Source organism: Leishmania donovani, chromosome 26 (genome assembly GCF_000227135.1).
Source record: "Leishmania donovani BPK282A1 complete genome, chromosome 26".
Lineage (NCBI taxonomy): Eukaryota > Euglenozoa > Kinetoplastea > Trypanosomatida > Trypanosomatidae > Leishmania > Leishmania donovani.
In genome coordinates, this window is record NC_018253.1 from 342855 (window position 1) to 361551 (window position 18697).

The following is an 18697-nucleotide window of genomic DNA, read 5'->3' on the forward strand; positions in this document are numbered from 1 at the left end:
GAGTACCATACTGCGAACTTCCACCCGCCCACCCACCCCGTCATTCAGAGCCCCTCTCTCCCTCCACACGGCACCTCCACAGAATCCCATCGCCGCTGTCGACGTTGTTGCATGCGTGGACTACGCGCTTTCTTCAGGGGGATGCTCAACCCCGCTCTTCCCCCTCCCTGCCTCTCTGCCGAAGCACCCCAGCCGCAGTCGCTGAGACGGGCTCAAGCGCACACACGGGCCGTGCGATGAGGACGCGCTTTCTTGCCCCTCCCCTGCCCGCACCCATCCCCTTCCTATGTGCTAATTCTCCATCTATGTCTCTGTCTGTCTCTGCTTCCCCTCTCCTCCCCTCCCCGTGCCTTCCGCTGTCGTCGTTGTCGTTCCCCCTCTTTTCGCCTCTGCTCCATCGTCTTTGCGCCGCCCTCACCGTCCTAAAGACCCTACACCACACGCGCCTCAGGCCCACTCCACTTCGGTGAACTCCGCCCGCTTTCCCGCCCCTCTACTCGTGCGACTTTCTTGACATTGCAAGGGCGATTTGCCGTCATGCTGCGCCGCACTCAAGCTTCTCTCTTCCGACGCACGCCGGTGCGCCTCAGCGGCGGCGAGCTCTACCATCCGCCCAAACTGGAGGACATCCCGCCATCCTCGGCCACGAAGGGCTTCTTTGGCGCCTACAACGGCGGCCTCGTCATGCTGCGCTTTATCGATCTGAAGTGGATGATGAACCGCGCCGTCGAACTGGGCCGCGAGTATTACATCTCCGCCCCGACGCTGTACCTCTTTCTATGGATGTTCTGCTGGAAGGGCTTTGTGATCATGCGCTACGGCGATGGCAACCCGCCGCGCCATGTGGACTGGAACACCGAGGAGGCCGGTTATCTGCCTCAGGGCTTCGAGCAGACGAAGGTCACCAAGGCGATTTAAGCGGAGGACAGGAAGAATACTGCGAGTGTCAAGACAGCGGCGCTGGCAGCAGTTACCAAGACTGCCACGCCGGTTGCGCCACCACAAAGCCGCGCGTGCAAGAAATGGGATGAGATAAGGCGGGAGGCTTTTAGTGATCGATTTTTTTTCATTTGGCAGCGGCAACGCGACGCTATCGTGCGTGCCTGCGCATGTGTGTGCCGCTCTCTCTCTCTGTGCGCATCTCAAGAAGTGCAGCGGAGGACGCGAGGACAGGGCGGCAGACGTCGGCCGCACGCGTGAGGATGTCTTGTCTGTGAGAGCCACGGCGGCTTATGCACCTCCGAGTGTTTCAGCGCTGACCACACACCCCTCCTCCTCTCTTTGTCGTGCGCCTACCGCTGTTAGACACAAGTCGAAGCCGTCACGTATCTTCTCCGCATCCACTTCACATCCCCCTCAAGCTCCCGTATCCGTGCTTGTGCATTCGTCTTTATGCGCGAGAGGTGCTCCCTGTGATAGTTCGGATTACTTGTTTCTGTTTTGTAGTTAGGAAATGTGATGCACACACACACGCACATGCAACACACACCCTTTTCGTACTTGTGCCCCACCCGTCTCTTCGTCTTTTGCCCGCGCCCTCAACTCGCCCTCCCCCTCCCCCTTTTACTATGGCGTAATCTCTGGCCCTCCCCGTTGGTGTGTCGAGACGGTTCTACCTGCACGCGCGGCCGCTTCGCCCTCCCCCACACCCTGACTAACTCTCCTTGCATCTCCTCCTGCCTGTCCTCACCCCCCTGTGCCTCGTGCGCAGATTCGCGTGGCAACACGCCCGATTACGGATCTCCATCGAGCGAAAGCGGGGCGAGCCGGGAAGCGTAGGAGCAGCGTCAAGAGCGGCCACATGAGCGTTGACGAGGGATAATGGAGGCGGAGGCGAAGAAGGATCGGGCAGACGTGTGTGTCTCGTTCTCTCACTGCGTGAATGCGTATCTTGCGTGCTTGCATCTCGTACGTGTTCGCGTGATTTTAAGGACGACTTTCCGTCCCCCCGCCACACAGAAGGAAAGGCAAATATCAACGTGGACGAAGGGACCACGCTACAGCGTGCATAGTGGTCGGATGACGAGAACGCTCCTCGACAGTGGAGGGCCAGGTATCCACGAAGAAGCGCCGCAGTGCCGCTGATGTGTGTGTGTGTATGTGTGCCGCTCTTCTCTCCACCTTTCCGATCTGCGCACAGCGTGAAGCAGTGCCGTCACCCAGATACTGAGAAGTGCTGTGCGTGATAGGGGGCGTTGGTGCGAAGCCGGTAAACTCCGGGCCGGCACACACCGCGTTCGAGCTCATGGTGAAGTCTGCTGCTGGCGTTCCCTGTCACCTCAGGACTGGAAAGTTGCTCTCGTGCCGATGCAAAGAAATGGGATGAGGCGCGTGCGTCTCTCTCGCCATGAGCCCTACCCCCCCCCTACTTGCACCCTCCACCTCTCTTGTGCCCGCCCATTTCCTGACCTCTTCGCAACTCCTCCCCCTCCCTCTCCTTCCCGTTTCTGCGACACAAAAACCTTTGTGTCGAAGTTTTCGTTTCTCTGGCTCATCAGCCGCTCCTCTCTCTAGCGGCACATACACTTACAGGACGCACACACTGCGTGGAGTGTGGGGTAGGGGCCAGGAGGCGGCCATTCAACGCACTTGACGCTCCTCGTTTCTCTTCTTGCCGCTCCCCACCACTGCAACGAAGGCGAACCCACACACCCACACACATACACACCAGCAACAGCAGACATGCACGCAGGTGAGACGGACGGCAAAGAGTAACGCGACCGTTTTTGTTCTCCGTTTGGAAGGCAAGCGAAGAGGGAGCTCGCACGCACAAGCAAATTGGGTGTGAGCGGTGCGTGTGTCCTTGCCCCTCTGGACGCCAACGCCGACAGTACTTCATTGTCCTTTCTCCGTCACTGCCCCGCAGCCACCCTTCTCTCGTCCCTGCACTCACCGCTCACCACCAGCTGCCTCCCTTTGTCTTGGTGCCTTCAACTGCCCTTGCTCATCTTCTGCTCCCTTCACACACACGCGCATCCCGCACCCACCCACCTCACTTATCGTTCTCGCCGACTTCCTGCTGCATCTTCGTATACTTATTGCTTTCATGTGCTACTCAGAGGCCTCCGTGGATCGTTTCAAGTGTTTTTCCTTTTCTCTCGTCGGTCTTTCTCTCTTGTGTTTATACGTTGGGTGCCACAATCTCGCTGCCTCACCGCTCGCCGCTTCCTCTCTCCTCGACAGACACACCGCGCAGGCACACACACACACATACACCTCCACCCTCTACGTACCTTGTGTACAGCGCTCATACTCGTGTCTGGTTTCGTTTCTCTGTTGTAGCGCTTGCCTCTCGCGCTCCCTCGCCCATCATCATCTCCTCCGCATCTGTGTGAGCATTTTGGGACCAGCGACCGCTGCCGCCGCTGCTGTGACTGCCATCCTTCCCTGGCCTGTTGCCCTCATCCCCCTCTCCGTGCGAGAGAGTGCGGCAGAAGGGTATCTAGGGGCTGCCTCTCTGCCCTCGCCTTGCATCTCTTGCGGGCACGTGACCCTCTATAGTCTCTGCCTCCCTCGCGCACTCCGGACGCGGCTCCGTCGAATTTTCGAGACAGGGACTCAGCAGCACACGTGCGCGCGAGTGAGACTCACGGGTTACGAAAAGCGGGACTTGTGAGCCGATACACATATATATATGTATAGGGAGAGGGGTACACACAGCAGCAGTTGGGGCCGCCGCCGCCGCAGCAGCAGCAGCAGCGTCCGCGGCCACGTCTTATCTCCGTGTCTGTTCCCTAGTACCCCTCCCCCTCGCTTCCTCTTCCATGGAGTACTTCTACAGGACAAACGCGGCGGAGCTCACGCTGCTGAAGGCGGCGCTGGTGAACCTGGTGTCGTCATGCTTGATGAGGGAGCCGCCTTTTGAGGCGGCACGGCCTGGAAAGCTCCCCGTGATCACGGCTCCCGCCACACGTTCCCCGACGGCGGATGAGGATGCGGTAGATGTAGCGCCGGCGCCAGAGAACGACGGTGCGTCTACGGTGGCACAGATGCGTGAGCTGGTGCATCTCATCTCCCGCCAAGATGGCGAGTTTGTGTTAAAACTGGCCCTCTACGTTCGCCACGAACTGCACCTGCGCCGCTCACCGAGCTTCCTCGTCGCGCTCTGTGCCAGAGAGCCGAACTGCATTCCGTTTCTGCAGCCGTACATGGAGAAGATTATCGTGCTTCCGTCTGATTGGCTGGCGGTCGCTAACTTTGCGTACTTCCACGACTGCGACGCCGCCCACGACTACGCCGGAACGCTGACGTACTCGGTAAAGACTGAGCGCGAGGCTCACGCGACCGCGTCTGCCGCCCCCAGTGCTGAAAAGCGTTCCACAAGCTCTACTGGCACGCGCAGTCCCGAACCTTCGGCCGTCGAAGCACGCAGCGGCAGCAGTGTCGGCTCCCAAGGTGCAAACCCGCTAGCCAGTAGGATGGGCGCGAAGGCGAGGGGTGATCGCCACCAAGGCGCGGCAGCCCGCGACCCAACACGCTCCTACATCCCCTCGGCGCTGCGCAGCGCCCTAGTGAGCACCTTCGCGAAGTTCTCCGTCTTCTCCATGGCCAAGTATGACAACGAAGCGGCAGAGCACCGCGCCAAGCGGCGCCAGATCAGACGTGACCGCGCTGCCGCCGAGGTAGCTGTGGTCACGTCGAGCATGACTGACCCAGATGAGTCAAGCGCCGCCGGCACCCGGCCTTCCGCGCTGCCGTGTCGAGCCCGCCCGCAGACCTTTACCTTTAAGCAGCTCATTCGCATGCTGCACATCACTGAACCAGCGTACATTGTGTGCTGCCTCCTGGGCAAGCGCTACCCGACCAACGAGGATGACTTCCGACGCATGCGGCTACATCTCACCGATCCCACATGGAAGAATGCGGCACCGCTCAAGACAGGGGCCACATCCTCGGCAAAAGGCGTCCACTCCGCGAAGCACACCTACGGTCGTGCTATCCTTGGCGGTGGCGGCGGTGAGGGCGAGGACGAGGACGAGGACGCAGATGATAGCCACCAGGACAATGCGGAGCTGCCCTTTTGCGTCTTCGACGCGCGCCGCGCCGGACAGCGCATGCACCTTCCCGTGCCAGCGACTTGGGAGACTCAGCTGTCCAAAGAGGGCAACACCGGCCGCGTCTGGGACGCGTTGATCTCGTCCGACGCCGTGCCGTACATGGCCCTTCTGCGCAACCTGCGGAACATACTCACACGTCTGTGCTCGGCCTCGACACACAAGCGCGTGCTGGAGAAATTAGTCGATGAGCAGCAAGTCGCCGCCAGCCAGCAGCTTCCCTATCGCTTCTACAGCGCTTATCTGGCTGTGCGGCAGATCGACACATTGCTGGTGCACCTCGACGCGCTGCGTGCAGTGACTCGAAAGGCCCGCTTCAGAAAAGAGGTGGTCTCCGAAAGGGGCCATGGTGGTCGTGGTGGCGGTGGAGGGGGCCGCGCCGCCGTCGCATCGAAATTTGCTGCCGGGGCCGTTCACGAGACGATGAGGGAGGCGGCCAAGAGATTTGAACGCCCGTTGGTGCCGCGCTCGTATCTGCGCCGGTACGTGGTGCAGTACTGCGCTGCGCTCGACGCCGCTATCAACACTTCGGCGCGGCTGAACGTGGTACCAATGAAAGGGACGTCCATCGTTATTATCTGTGTCACATCTGCCTTGTTCGAGCCCATGTCCGCGGTGGGCGGGACCGCGACAACACCGGCGTCGAGCCAGCGCAAGGTGGATGTAACAGCGCTGCTGGTGGCCATGCTCATGCGTAGCTGCGAGCAGTGTGTGGTGCTGATCTACTGCTACGACGAGTACGTTGTATTTCGGGAGAACGACCCGGATGTGGAGAGGACCGCGCTGCAGGGGATGTATGACGAGGACGTTGGCAGCCCCAGCAGTTGGGACACGGAAAGCGGCAGCAGCAGGGGCAACGACTTCGAGAACGACGGTGCAGTCGACGGAGACTTCGAGGCCATGTCCAACCCTCTCCACAGGGCGACCGCCACGACCTCACAAAAAGGTGCGCCAGGGTTGATGGGCCTCGTGAGCTCACTCACCGCACGTTGCTCCTCGCTGCTGGAGCGGAAGCGGGAGGAGGTCGGACCCGATGGCGTCGCAACTTCCTTCGTCATGTTCGCGGATGCAACGGGTGCGCAGTTTCCGTACGCATTCCTTGACGAGGTCATCGAGCGCAACATGCGGATCGAATCTCTGCTTGTGTTTGACGAGGGTGTACATCGCACCTACGCCAACATGAACCGCAACGCCCCCGCGTTTGGTGACCTGCCGACATACCTGTCACGGCTGCGGCGGACATGCAGCCCCGACTTGGTGTACGTCGGCGTGAACTTGAAAGCCTCGAGCCCTCCTGCTGCGGAGGGGGTCGGCCAGGTTCCAGGGGCTACGGTTTTTCCGGTGACAGCATCAGCTGCGGGCGCGCCGGCGCACAGGAAGCGAGGGCAGGTGTCGGAGCCCGCGGCCAAGAGCGGTGCCACAGCTGCCTTTCAGAAGGCAGAGGTGAAACGGCGCTTTGGCCACCGCAACGATGTCCTTCTCACCGGGTTCAGCGACTCCATCTTGCGCCTCGTGGCGGAGCGGACCGGCGGCGGCCCGCTCGCGGTGATCGAGCGAGCGGCGGAGACCTACCACGTGTCTCGCCTCTCTGCGCGTGCTAGTCAAGCGGCCTGGGAGGAGCGCGTCAAGGCACTGAAGGTGCTGGCGGCGCTACGAGAGGGCCATCAGTCGCACATCGGTGGCGGCGGCGGCTCGCTAGAAGCACTGCATGACCCGGGTGCCTTCCCCTTCAACGACTACCTCAAGCCGCCCACGCAATCCAGCACCGCCACGGCTTTTCCCATGCAGAGCTCCTCGCTCCCGAGCACAGCGCGTCCACTGGTGGCGGAAGCGATGACCGCGCCTGCGGTGGCGCTGCCTTTCTTCGACAGTGATGGAAAGGCAGTCTCCGCAATAGGACGGAACTGGGATTGCAGCTCACGCAGCAGTGATCGGCGACTACAGTGGCTGACGAGTCGCATCGCTGGCCTCTCCTCGTCGACCGGCGATGCGGAGACGCCATCGAAGGGTCGCACAGCATTGCCAAGCATACGTCGCCTACTCGCCAAGCCGTCGCTCTCTGAGTCTGAAGCGGCAACGCCCAGCGCCAGCGGCGCGAAGAGCAGCGTCGGCGAGGCGGTAGACCCCGCGCCTCACTGGGGTTCCGGTGAGGCCCGAGAGAGCGAGCCAGCGTGGCTGGCCGCCGAGGGCAAAAACGTGTCGTCTGTCTTCCACCCACAGCCGTTCATCTCGATCTTGAAGCTCTTCTCCATGTCGTCGAGCAAGCACGGCGACAGCACCACGGCGTCTGCGGCCGGCGATGCCGCATCTGCTGCTGCCTCTGCCACTGCATGCGCTGCTGCCACGACGACGCTCACGAAAACAGCGGCCACCAAATCCGTGGCTCGGCACCGCCTGCAGGGTCCCGCAAGCCACCCGCTGTCGCCCACCGCGTCGGCGGTGGTTCGCCGCCTTATCACTTCCTACCGCGTGTGCCGCTTCTTCATCTCCAGCACGTTTCTCGACATGAACAACGAGCGCAACGCCATCACGCTCGACATCTTTCCGCGGCTGCGGCGGTGGGCTGCCGAGGCGGGTCTGAAGGTGACCTTGCTGGAGGTTGATCTGCGCTGGGGCATTCCTGCCCTTGCGACAAGTCGCAACCTCTCCACTTCCGTCTGCCTTAACGAGGTGTCGCGGTGCAGTCCGTTTTTCATCGGCATCATCGGCGCGCGCTACGGCACGAGCCCGCCGACACCGCTTCAGGTCGTGGTCGACGAGGACGTGGATGCCGAGGACTACGCCTGGATGCGGGAGCTTTCGGACCCGCACGTGTCTGTGACGGAGCTCGAGATGCGCCACGCCATCTACAACACGAAGCGCCGCGTCGGCTGCGACGAGGCCCCTTGGTCGGCGCTCTTCTTCGCTCGTGATTCGCCACACCTCCTTTCCTCGTTCGGCCCAGCAGACACGGCGTGCCGCGCCGTCTATGAGGCCGACTCAGCCACCGCTACCGAGGCGATCGAATGCCTCAAGCAGCGGATCACAGAGAACGGATGCAAACTTGTTTCCTACCAGGCGGCGTACATCAACCCCGCGAAGACGCTCCTGCCAAGCAACAGTGGGCCCGGCAGCGGAGGCGCGCCGCTCCTCGCTGGAGGCTCCACCCGATCTGCCGCCATGTGCAGCGGCGCGCGCGCGATGATGGAGGATGACCTGGGTAGGTGGGCGGTGCGAAGCCGCCACGGCTTCGGTGACGGCACTGGCCAAGCCGCCTCTTCTGCCAGCGGTAAGACAAGCGAGGCGGACTCGCTCGGGGCACTCGTACAGGCCCGCATCACCGAGTCGGGGGAGCCAAAGAGATTGACGTCGATAGACGTAGCGATCGATATGGCGGACTTCTCTAGCAAGGTGTTTCATGAGTTGCAAGAGGTCATCTGCCGCGTATGCGGCGTGCATCCGGTGCTCGACGACAGCGCAGCGGAAAAACAGCGGCGGCAGCACGCTGACGCGTGCGTGACGGACGCTCATGGGCCAGAGAAAAACGCAGAGGCGCGTAGGTGTGCGAGAAGCGCAAGATCGGCAATATCAGCAACCAGAGGGGCAACGACTGCCGAGGCGCCTGACATGTACGAGATGCTCGTGGTGGCACAGAGCGAGTTCGCGCGCAAGCTGAGCGACTTGTACGCTGCGCCGCGTGGACTCCTGGAGCAGCTCTCCAGCTTCGCATTGAACGGCATCCTTGGGGTCACAGACGAGAGCGACGTGCCGAGCGATGCCGGCGCGGAGAGGCAGAGGGGTGCCGCGCCGCACGGCACCAAGCGCCAAGAGTTCGTGACACCGATCCCCTCATCCGAGAGCGCTTACGACAGCTGTCCGGTGCGAGGCTTCTCGCCGCTCCCGCCGCCGCAGCGCGCGCAGCATGTCAAGGATAGCGCGAGCAGCGGAGAAGGGACTCCGTGTCAGCCGCTCGTCGCTCGTGCAGGTGTGCCGGGGGGCGGCACGAGCTCCATCCTACTCTTGGAAGGCTGCGACGGGGACGGAAAGTCGTCGGCGCTGGCGGCGTTAACAGCGCTAGTTCTCGAGCCGATGCGCAAGGCGTCCGCGTCGGAAGCAACGCCGCGCTTCCTATTTTACTCTACCCAGGCAGAAGACGACTCGGTACGTGGCCTGCTTCTGTTCCTCGCGAAGTCTCTCCGCATCTTCTTCCAGCTGTACGGCGAAGTCTCGGTGCACGACACGGACGCCGTCGATGAACTCCTCCTGATGCTGGATCACGCGTACGCCGCGATTCATCGCCACTTCGAGACATCCAGCGGCGACGCCGGCACGGCGACCACCGCAAGAGGAGGAAGGGGCGCAAATGGCGGTCGGAGCGCCGCCGGCCGAGCAGCGGCGGGAGCGGGTCACGCAGCTCTTGTGGTGGTGCTGGACGGCCTCGACAAGTCCTCCGAGGCGGCAGAGTTGGTCAGTCTTCTGGGAACGATTTTGCATCCGCTGGCCACGCAGCACATCCGCTTTGTGGTGTCCGCGTGCCCGCGGTCGTCGCTGGCCCGCGCGCTGCGCACGCGTACCCCACCAGCCCACGTACTCACCGTGCCCATTTTGAGTGAAGGTGAGCGGGCCGAGCTGGTGCGGTTGCACCTCGCGAACTACGGCAAGGTCCTGGAGGAGTCCTTTACGGCAGATGAGCTGAAGAATCTGCTGCGCAAGAGCGGCGCCGGCCGTCCCAGCTACCTCATCTCCGCGATCACGCACCTTCGCCTCTTCAGCACCTTCGACACGCTTCGCGAGGACATCCGCTTACTCCCGGCGTCGCGCGCCGCCCTGCACGAGCAGCTCTTTCAGCACCTGCAGGCCCGCTTCGACCCGGCCACGTGCCGCGTCGTGCTCAGCATTTTGCTGTTGCGCCAGCCTGTTGGTGGTGTGCTGGAGTTCAACCTTTACCGCCTCGTGTCGGACGTCGCCGCGGCGTCGCGGCTGGTGACGCTGCTGCGGGGCATCTGCCTTGACACGCATCACGGGCGCCTGTTCATCAAGTCGTCGACCTTCGTCGATGCCGTCGCGCGCAGATTTTTCCGCTTTGCGTCCGATTACCAGTGCGTGCAGGAACGCGTTCTTCTGGCTGAGCTGTGCTACCAACCCGTAGATGTCTCCCTCGATGAGCAGGAGGTGAAGATTGGCCTGCGCCACGTCACAGAGTCGATCCGGCGCAGTGCAGCGAACCCGCTCACGCGGCGCACTTTTGTGCCGGAGCGCTACGCGCCTCGGGAACTTCTTGGGGTGCTGCAAGGGTCGGTGCAGGCGTGTCGGCTTGATGTGATGGCCGCGTTGGCGTGCTACCTGCCGTTTCTGGAATGCCTGCTGGTGAGTCGCCGCATGCTATCGCAGCTGATCGGGTTGCTGTCCTCCGTCGTCAGCGCAACGACGTCCGCGTCGTCCTTGGCACCTGGCGCACCGACTTCTACGGGGGCGTTACATGCAGAGGACGACGCGGACGCAGAGGACAGCGGCAGCGTCCACCCGTTGGCGAGCTACCGTGCACTGGCGCTTCAGTGGCGGCACTACCGAAGCGACATTCAGCGTCTCGGCTACGTGCTGGAAATTTTGCAGAAGAACTATCACGTGCTCCTGCGCCAGCCTGCGCTGCTGCGTCAGTGCGTGTGGAACACGGTCGGGTCGGCGATGTGCATCAGTGCCTACGATGCAGCCTTGACAGCGCGCCTGCAGCATGCATTGAATCGAATGACTACCACCAATAAAAGCACCGCCTCTTGCGAAGTGCAGGTGGGCCCGCAAGGTGAAGGTCGGCGCTCTGAGGATGCCGTGCCGCACAGCCCTGCAGCGCGGTCCCCCGACATGCCCACTTTCCCCGCGCTCTCCACGATGTGGGTTCACTGGCTGAATGCGCGGCAGCACGGCGGCGAGGGTCGCTTGATGCTCACGACTGCCTCCACGCAGTCGATACGCTGCATGGCGATGAGCCCGGATGGGACGGAGGTCGCTGTTGGCGGCGATGACGGCATTCTGCGCCGCATGTCAGCGGACGAGGGCGAGCAACAGCAGCTGCAGCAGTCACAACTGACGCCAAAGGAAACGGAGAGCGCAGGCGGTGCCGGCGTTGTGGGACGGCGTCGTGTGGCATCGATGCTGCGGCATGAGTCCGCCGTCACCTCTGTGCTGTACGTGACCACTCGCACTGCCGGCGGTCCAACAGCAGGCACCAACGGCACAGGCGCATCGGCTACCCTGGCAGCGCCTACTGGGGTGGCACAGCTACTTGTTTCGGGGTGTGCTCGCGGCCTCTTGTACGTGTGGAGCCTTGAAGACAACTCTCTGCTGCAACGCGGCACTGGCCACCTTCGAGCCATCAGCGGGCTTGTGTGCCATCCGCTGGAGCCGTTGGTGCTGTGCTCTTGCAGCCACGACTCGTTTGTCATGCTCTGGGGCGTCGGCACTGCAGAGGCCACGTCGAGGCTGTGTAGCGAGGTCCAGGCCGCGTTGGCCCTGCGCATGCCCAAGCACCCGGCCGGCTCTGCAGCGCGGCACCAGCAAGAGCGGCTGCACCAAAGGACGAGGGAGGAGAAGGGTAACGGCGAGCTGTGCGTTGGCGGTGGTGGCGCTGGGCCAGCTGTGATGCGGCGGGGTACCCCTGGGTCGAGCAACGGCATCCGCAGTAGGCAGACGCCGCTCCAGGCATCGCTCACGCCGTTCCACACGGAGCGGCAACACCACACCCCTGTCGCAGCGGTTGCCTTCCATCGCTCTGGCGACATCTTCGCCAGCGGCAGCTGGGATGGCGTTCTTGTGCTGCACGACACCCGTGAACTACGCACACCATCGCCTGTGATTACGCCAGAGATGAAGGTCCCATGCGAATCAACGAATCAGACCCGCCTCACGAGTCGGCGGTCACGCCGTGCCAAGGTGGTCTGGCGTACCCGACGCGGTCCAGAGCGTCGGCAGGTCACATTTCAGTCGACGGAGTTTGCGTTGAGCTCATCGGTGCGCGCGCTTTCTTTTTCGAACTCGCTCGCCGTCACCTGCGTTGTTGGCTGCCACAATGGCACCGTGGTCGTGGTGGACCACGCCTCTGCGGCGGTGGTGGCGCGGTGGACATCGCTGCACTCCGCGCCGGTTACGCGGCTCACCGCATCGTTGGACGGCCGGTGCATGGCGTCGGCCGACGAGCACGGCGTTGTGCGCTTGACGCACACCGGCATCACGGGATCGGTCTTTGCCACCTTCAACGGTCACCATGGCGCTGTCACCGGCTTGTGCTTCCGTCCACCGCGCGCAGGCCACGGCGAGGACGTCGCTGGTGGCGCCGATGCCCTGCAAGCGCCTCCAGCGTGGTTGCTCACCGCTGGCGAGGATCGTACGTTGCAGGCATGGCGAGTGGACAGCAGCGGCAGCGGCGGCTTCAAGACGCAGACGGCCATGTCGAGGCGCCGTCTGATCGCCGCGCACTGCACGGCGGTGACGGCGGTGGCGTCGTCGCGCGACGGCCAACTGATCGTCACCGGCTCCGCAGACGGAACCGCGATCGTGTTTCGGGTGCCAGAGGAGATCGACGATGACGAAGACATCGCCTGCAGGGGGGCACGTGGGGCGGCAATGGGCAGGGACTATGCTGGCACCGCCGCATGGGATCGACCGAAAGCGGTGGGAAAGAAAGCGCGTTCGGACTCCTCGAAGGCGGCGGGCAACGTGCAGACGACGCTTCCGCTGAAGCCGGCCTTCACGCTAAGGCACGACGACTGCCGTATTACCTGCATCTGTCTCGCACTGCGCGACACTCGAATCGTTGTTGGTGTGGTATTCGGCCTTGTGTACGTGTGGTCGTCGTCTCCAGGGCTGAACCAGGTGGAGGGGCGCCTGCTGCTTCGCGTTCGCGTGCCGGAGCATGGCTTGTACCCCGTCATCTCGCTGAACATGGTGGAGCGGTGTAGTGCGGCTGCGATGAACGGCAATCGAGGGCTAGCCGAGGTCCGCAAGGGCGGAATCGCCCAGCAAACCCGGGGCGCAGAGACGACATTGCCGCACGCGAACCCACTGCAGCCAGCGCACACGCACACACGCAGCAGCGCTGCCACCGCCGCCATCGTCGCGTCTCCTCCGACGGAGAAGGAGGATGAGAGCAGCACACTCGTGACAGCCGTGTGCGCCAACGGCGACGTGGCCATCTTCAAGCTGCTTGGCGACGCTGCCTCACTCGTTATGGCAGCTGACCAGGCACGCCGTCGACAGCGCCAGCAACGTCACCAGATCCGTGCCAGCTACTGCGCCACTGGCCTCGCCGATGGCGTCTTCCCGCGAAGCAACAGTGCCAGCTACGCAAGCAGCGCGGACACGTTGGAGCGCTCCGCGGAGGACGTTGGCGTTGCGATGGCAACGTCGGCAAGCAAGAGCCTCACCTGGGTCGAGCGCGTGGAGAGTGGAGGTGAGGGTGGTGGGGTAGCACCCCGTGCAGGCAGCGCCGCCACCGCCTCCAATTCAACGCCACGCGTGCGAGAAGCAGGCCCCGCTGCATCGCAGGTGGGACGGTGGCGGCCCCTGCCACCGACAACGGACTGCACTGCGCGTGGCCGGGGTGGTGCCCCCGTCGCTGCAAGTGCGACGCCCGCACCGCAAGCAGTGACCTTCGAGGCTCCGCGGCGTTGTCGGCAGGCACTCGATCGGCGCGCCCGAAAGCTTCAGCGCCTGCTGTCTCGCTGTCGTGCGACAGAGGTCGAGCTGTGCAGCAGCTTTCGGCTGCACCTGCATCGGCATCAACTGCACTGGGCAAATGCGGCGGACGCAGAGGAAATCACGAGCGTGGTGTGGCTCAACGCGCAGAACCCGCATCTCTCCCTGCCGGGCGACGCGACAGATGCGTCTGCTGCAGTGTTGGCAGATGCGCTCGATGGAGAGCACGGCAGGCTTGCCCTCGTTGTGGCACAGCGACAGCTGTTCCTGCTCTCTAGCAACGGGCATGAGAGCGCCTTAAGCGGGCGTCTTACTGTGCGCGTACCGTCGCGCCTCCCTGGCAGTGCCTCGGTGCTGAAAAGTGCCAGCGGTACAATGCCGAAAAAAGGAATGGCTGTTGGGGCGCCGGAGCGGGGGGCCAGCGGTGATGGAACGAACGTAGAGGGCAAAGTAGTGCCTCCAGAAGCCGTAGAGGCCACGGCGACAGAGGAGTTTGAGGTGGACCTCGGCGACCTCCTGCGCGACGACGAGTACTTCACGTCTTCCAGCTCAGCTGTCGCAGTTGCGCCACCGGCACCATCGGCGGCGACGGCAGTGGCGCTGCGCTGGTTTGCGGTCGCCGTCACCACCAGTCAAGGCGAAGTTTTCCTCCTTCGCGTGCAAGTGCCGCATGATCATGGAAAACACATTGACACTCTGGGCTTACCGACAACGCCGTTCACTGGCTCTGGAGCGAGGCCGCCAACGGCCGCCTCGCACCACCTGAACACCAACATCCTTCCCAGGACCAGCATTACACTGTGCCGACGACTGAGCTTCACTGGCTCCATCGCCAGCCAGGCAGCCGCAGCAGAAATGGACGGGGCCGAGGGCGGCACCAGCGGTGCCGCACTTCACCGCGTTACGGCCGCGCCTCGTGCAACAAGCGTTGAGCTGTGCACGCTGCCGCACGAGCTGGGAACGTCGCTTGACGCCAGCGCCGCGTCACTTCCCTTGGACGCGGCCGCAACAGCGATGGAGAGAGTGGCGCTGCTCGCAGGCTGCACTGACGGCTCGACACGGGTGTGGCTAGCGGCGACGCCTCCTCTAGCGCCGCACTCTCGCCGTGCGCCTCCAGCTGGTATCGAGATGGACGAAACCCCTGCGCGGTCGCGCATTGGTGGCGCCAGTGACGTCTTTATCGGCTGCTTTTATTGTACCAACAGCGTCACCGTTGTCTCCGGCTTGCTGAACTGCAGCGTGCAGCGCGCCAGTGGCAGCGGAGTATCAGCACTGGTACCATCCTCGCGGTGGATTGTGGGTGACACCCTCGGCAACGTCTATCAGCTCCAGCTGGAGCGAGACCCCCCTGGTGGTGTGGCCGCTCTGCTGAGCAACTCACGTGACATGCTGACCGCGGCCGGCGGCGGCGCGAGGAGCGGCAAGGCAGAGGTGCGAATGACCCGGTTCCCGGCAGAAAACATCCATGTGGAGCCGTGGGCTCGGTCGCTTCAGCGGTTGATCACCATGATGAGTAGCGCCCCGCCTGCTTCGGCGGCAGGAGCAATGCAGACGCCCGGTGCCAGCGATAGTGCTGATGAGGGTTCTCTGACCGGTGGTCGCACGGCGGCCAGCGAGGCTGTCGGCACCCTGGCGTGGCCCGGGTGGTCGTCGCAATCACCGGAGGATTGGTTGGCGCCGGTGGATGTCTCGTCAGTGCTGCCAACGCTGCTGAGGCGCGCTGCGTCAGCGACCGGCGCCAGAGCGGATGCAACCTCCGAATGGCGAAGCACGAACGGCAAGCCGCAGGCAGCAATGCTGTCTTCTTCCGTCGGCGCTGCGGTTCGAACTCCGGGGACCGGCGACTCAACTCTTCAGCTTTCGACCGCCGCCCCGTTTTGCTCGGACCTTGTCAGTTTCCCGCCCGTGGAGTGGTCGTGTCTCCCTGATCTGCCCTCGGTGCAGCGGGTAAGTGCTGCTGTCGCTTCCAGCGCAACAGGCGGTGCCGCCGAGGATGTAACTGTGCGCGGTTCTGACGGGCCTGCTCACTTGGCATGGCTGGGCAGCTTCGGACTCTCCTCTCCGCCCATAGCGCTGCCGTCTTTCGCGACCGAACCGCGCGCGACCCGGAGCGTGCTGGAGCGCCAAGGTGTCGATAATGACGGAGGAGAGTTCGCGGCGGCGCAGAGTTTTCAGGTGCCACTGAGGAGTCTCTTGGCAAGGTATCGTTCGCAGGGGGCGGATACGGACAGCGGCACTCCAGCGAGCTGGAGCGGTGAGACGGCGGCGGCGGTGAAGCTGCCAAAACGCGGCAAAGCAAATCCCACTGTGCATGTTGAGGAGCCAGCCGTGCCGCCGCCCAGCCAGCTGCTAACGCAAGACGACCGCCCGCACCACCCCATCAACGCCGACGACGAGGACGAGGAAGACTAGTTTGCCGTCCTGTACAAGGCAGAGCCACTGATGTCGCAGTCTCCGTGCGCCGGTGGCGCAGAGGCAAGGCGTGCCTGGCTAATTCACCAGCAAGAGGTACTGAGTGAGGCGATGCGCGTGCAGCGATACAGCAAGCTGACACGACGGGTGCTGGAGGCGTACCAGCGGTGCACGGCTACCGCGATGGGGCTCTGAGAAGTTGAGCACATACAGTGGCTGCCGTCACCAAAAAAGTGCGACGGGTGCCGGCACCACGCGATGCACAGGAGTTGGGGGTGAGGGTAGGCGGAGTGGTGATGGCATACGCACAGGCTCGCACGTAGGGATGGAGCCAGCAGAAGTGATGCAAGGCGCCGAGGGGCAATCTGCCGACCCGATGCGTGAGGATGCGCGCCATCGACACTGAGGGATTAGCGATGGTGCACCCGGCAGTGACACTCATGAAGTCCTCGTGGTGGCATCCACACGGACACCCCAGGCGCCATATCAGGCCCCCCGAAGGGGCAGCAAGAAGGTTCAATGCAAGTTGGAAGCGCAACGGCGCGCTGGCCAAGGAGCAAGACCGACAGGGAGAAGAAACGAGCGAGACGGAAAAACAAAGTAGTGCCAGTGCTGCGCCTCTGAGCAGGCAGCGCTGAGCTCATGTGAGTTGCTGGCGCGTATACATATCGGTGCCGCTGCCTTCTTACTAAGGGTATTTTGGGTGGCGAGTCCAGCGATGGAAGGAGCCATACCCTCGACCTTCTCGCGATCTTCTTTCCTCTGGCTGTGCGCGTGTGTGCGCCTTGTTATGCGTAGGATGTCCCCCAAAGCAATGCACGTGTGGTTTCACGCGCCGACGTTACGAGGGCAGAAGAAGAGGAACCCGTCACCTCCCCGACCCCTCCCGATCACTAGCCTACATGCACGCCATCGGCCACTCGCTCCTGCGCCCTTCCTCTCCTCTCCGCCTATGCTTTCTTCTTAACCCCTCCCCCCCTCCTCCCCTCCTCCCCTACACTCCCTCTCGATCTCGTGTTTGTTCGATGTCGTGGGCGGCTGGCACACGCACACAGGAAGCCAGTGGCTGAAGCGAGGCGCCGACAGGATCTGGAAGTAACAGGGAGAAGGGAACAGAGGCTGCTGAAGACCTGAGCAATGGCGGTTCCAGAAGGCCGCAGCATCTACGAGGTCCTTGGCACCGTCCTCTACCGCACCGTACCCGTCAACATCGACGATGCAAACGTGCAGCGGAAGCAGCAGCAGCAGTGGGATGATTTCAACGTCCCTCTTGACTACGACACAGCGCTGGCGCTGCGCGAGATCGATGAGGCGACCATGGCGGCGCGTTACCTGGCTACCAAAGCAAGGGGTGCCGCTTCCGCCACTGCTGGCGGTGCCACATCCCGTGATGGGGCCATGGTGGCGGACAGGGTGTCTTCTGCAACAACAACGCGTGCGTCGGCGGCCGCGACGTCTACAGTGCCAGTGCCGCCTCAGCGATCTAGCACGCCGTCCTTTACGTCGGCGCTCCATGGTGGCTCAGGCAGCGGCGGAGGACAGCTTTCCGCTGCGAAGACGTCGCAGTGTGCTCTCAGATTCGGAAGTCCGAGCGAGAATTCCTTGGCGACCAACTTCAGAAGCAGTGTAGAGGTTGCAGGGGGCCAGCGGAACGCGAGCGAAGCTGTAGACATTGCAACACAGAACGCCTATCTCGTTAAGGCACGCATGAACGCTGCTGCTGCGGCGAAGTCAACCGGCAGTGGTACTGGTGTGGTTCCAGCTGCAGCGCGGTCGAGCCGTGATGGCATCGGCGCGATGACGGTGGCGCAAGCAATGGAGATCTTGTTCCCTGTAGAGGCGGTGGGCTACGGCGGTGGTAGCAGAGAGGATTCCGCCAAAGACGGCGAAGAAAAGGCGAGTGATGGCGCGCCGACACCTCCGCTCTCCGCTTCCACATCTCGGGTTCTTAGCTCAGCAACAGCCGCTGCGGCCAGAAGTGCCGCCAGCACGCCGGTGATGTGGCGCAGAGCCGACGTGGCTCACCTGTCTCGCCTGGACGTAGTTCTCCTCTACAAACACCTTGAACGCCGCTGCGCCTGCGAGTCGGCGCGCCCTCGGGGGGTGGTGTGCCCGAATCGGGAATGCATCTACAACGACGGCCTCCGCGAGCTGATCCGGCAAGTGACCCTCCTGTGCCCGGAGCGCGGCCTTCTGCTCGACGAGTTAGCCCGTCGCATGCGCCAAGCGATCGAGACATACGACGTGTTGCTCGACAGCGCAAACCAGTACGCGGTGCGCAAGAGCACCGAGCGTGACCTGCATCAGTACCTGTTTGCGGAGAAGACCGACCTTGAGACGGAGGTGCGCCGTCGTGAGCATCGCGTCAACGAGTGGCGCGCCAAGTACGCCGGCCTACAAAAACGCTTTCAAGAGCAGCAAGAGGCGGACAGAAAGCTGCACGCAGAGGAAATCGCCTACGCCAAGCGTGCCAACCAGCAACTCGTGAGCGAAATCAAGCGCCTCGCCTCGGAGGCGGGGAAGGCCAAGGGGGCCTGAAACGTCTGCTATAGATTTCACGCCGG

General features: G+C 63.2%; 3 protein-coding genes across 3 annotated transcripts; all 3 read left to right on the forward strand.

The window, feature by feature from the left end:
• Positions 1-537: 537 nt before the first annotated feature.
• Positions 538-918, forward strand: LDBPK_261080 (hypothetical protein, conserved; the record flags this gene model as incomplete). Its single annotated transcript, XM_003861647.1, has 1 exon — positions 538-918. The coding sequence occupies one exon, from the start codon at positions 538-540 to the stop codon at positions 916-918; it is 381 nt and encodes a 126-aa protein (XP_003861695.1).
• A 2846-nt stretch (positions 919-3764) lies between these two features.
• Positions 3765-16133, forward strand: LDBPK_261090 (hypothetical protein, conserved; the record flags this gene model as incomplete). Its single annotated transcript, XM_003861648.1, has 1 exon — positions 3765-16133. The coding sequence occupies one exon, from the start codon at positions 3765-3767 to the stop codon at positions 16131-16133; it is 12369 nt and encodes a 4122-aa protein (XP_003861696.1).
• Positions 16134-17270: 1137 nt separating this feature from the next.
• On the forward strand, positions 17271-18671 carry LDBPK_261100 (hypothetical protein, conserved; the record flags this gene model as incomplete). Its single annotated transcript, XM_003861649.1, has 1 exon — positions 17271-18671. The coding sequence occupies one exon, from the start codon at positions 17271-17273 to the stop codon at positions 18669-18671; it is 1401 nt and encodes a 466-aa protein (XP_003861697.1).
• Positions 18672-18697: the final 26 nt, after the last annotated feature.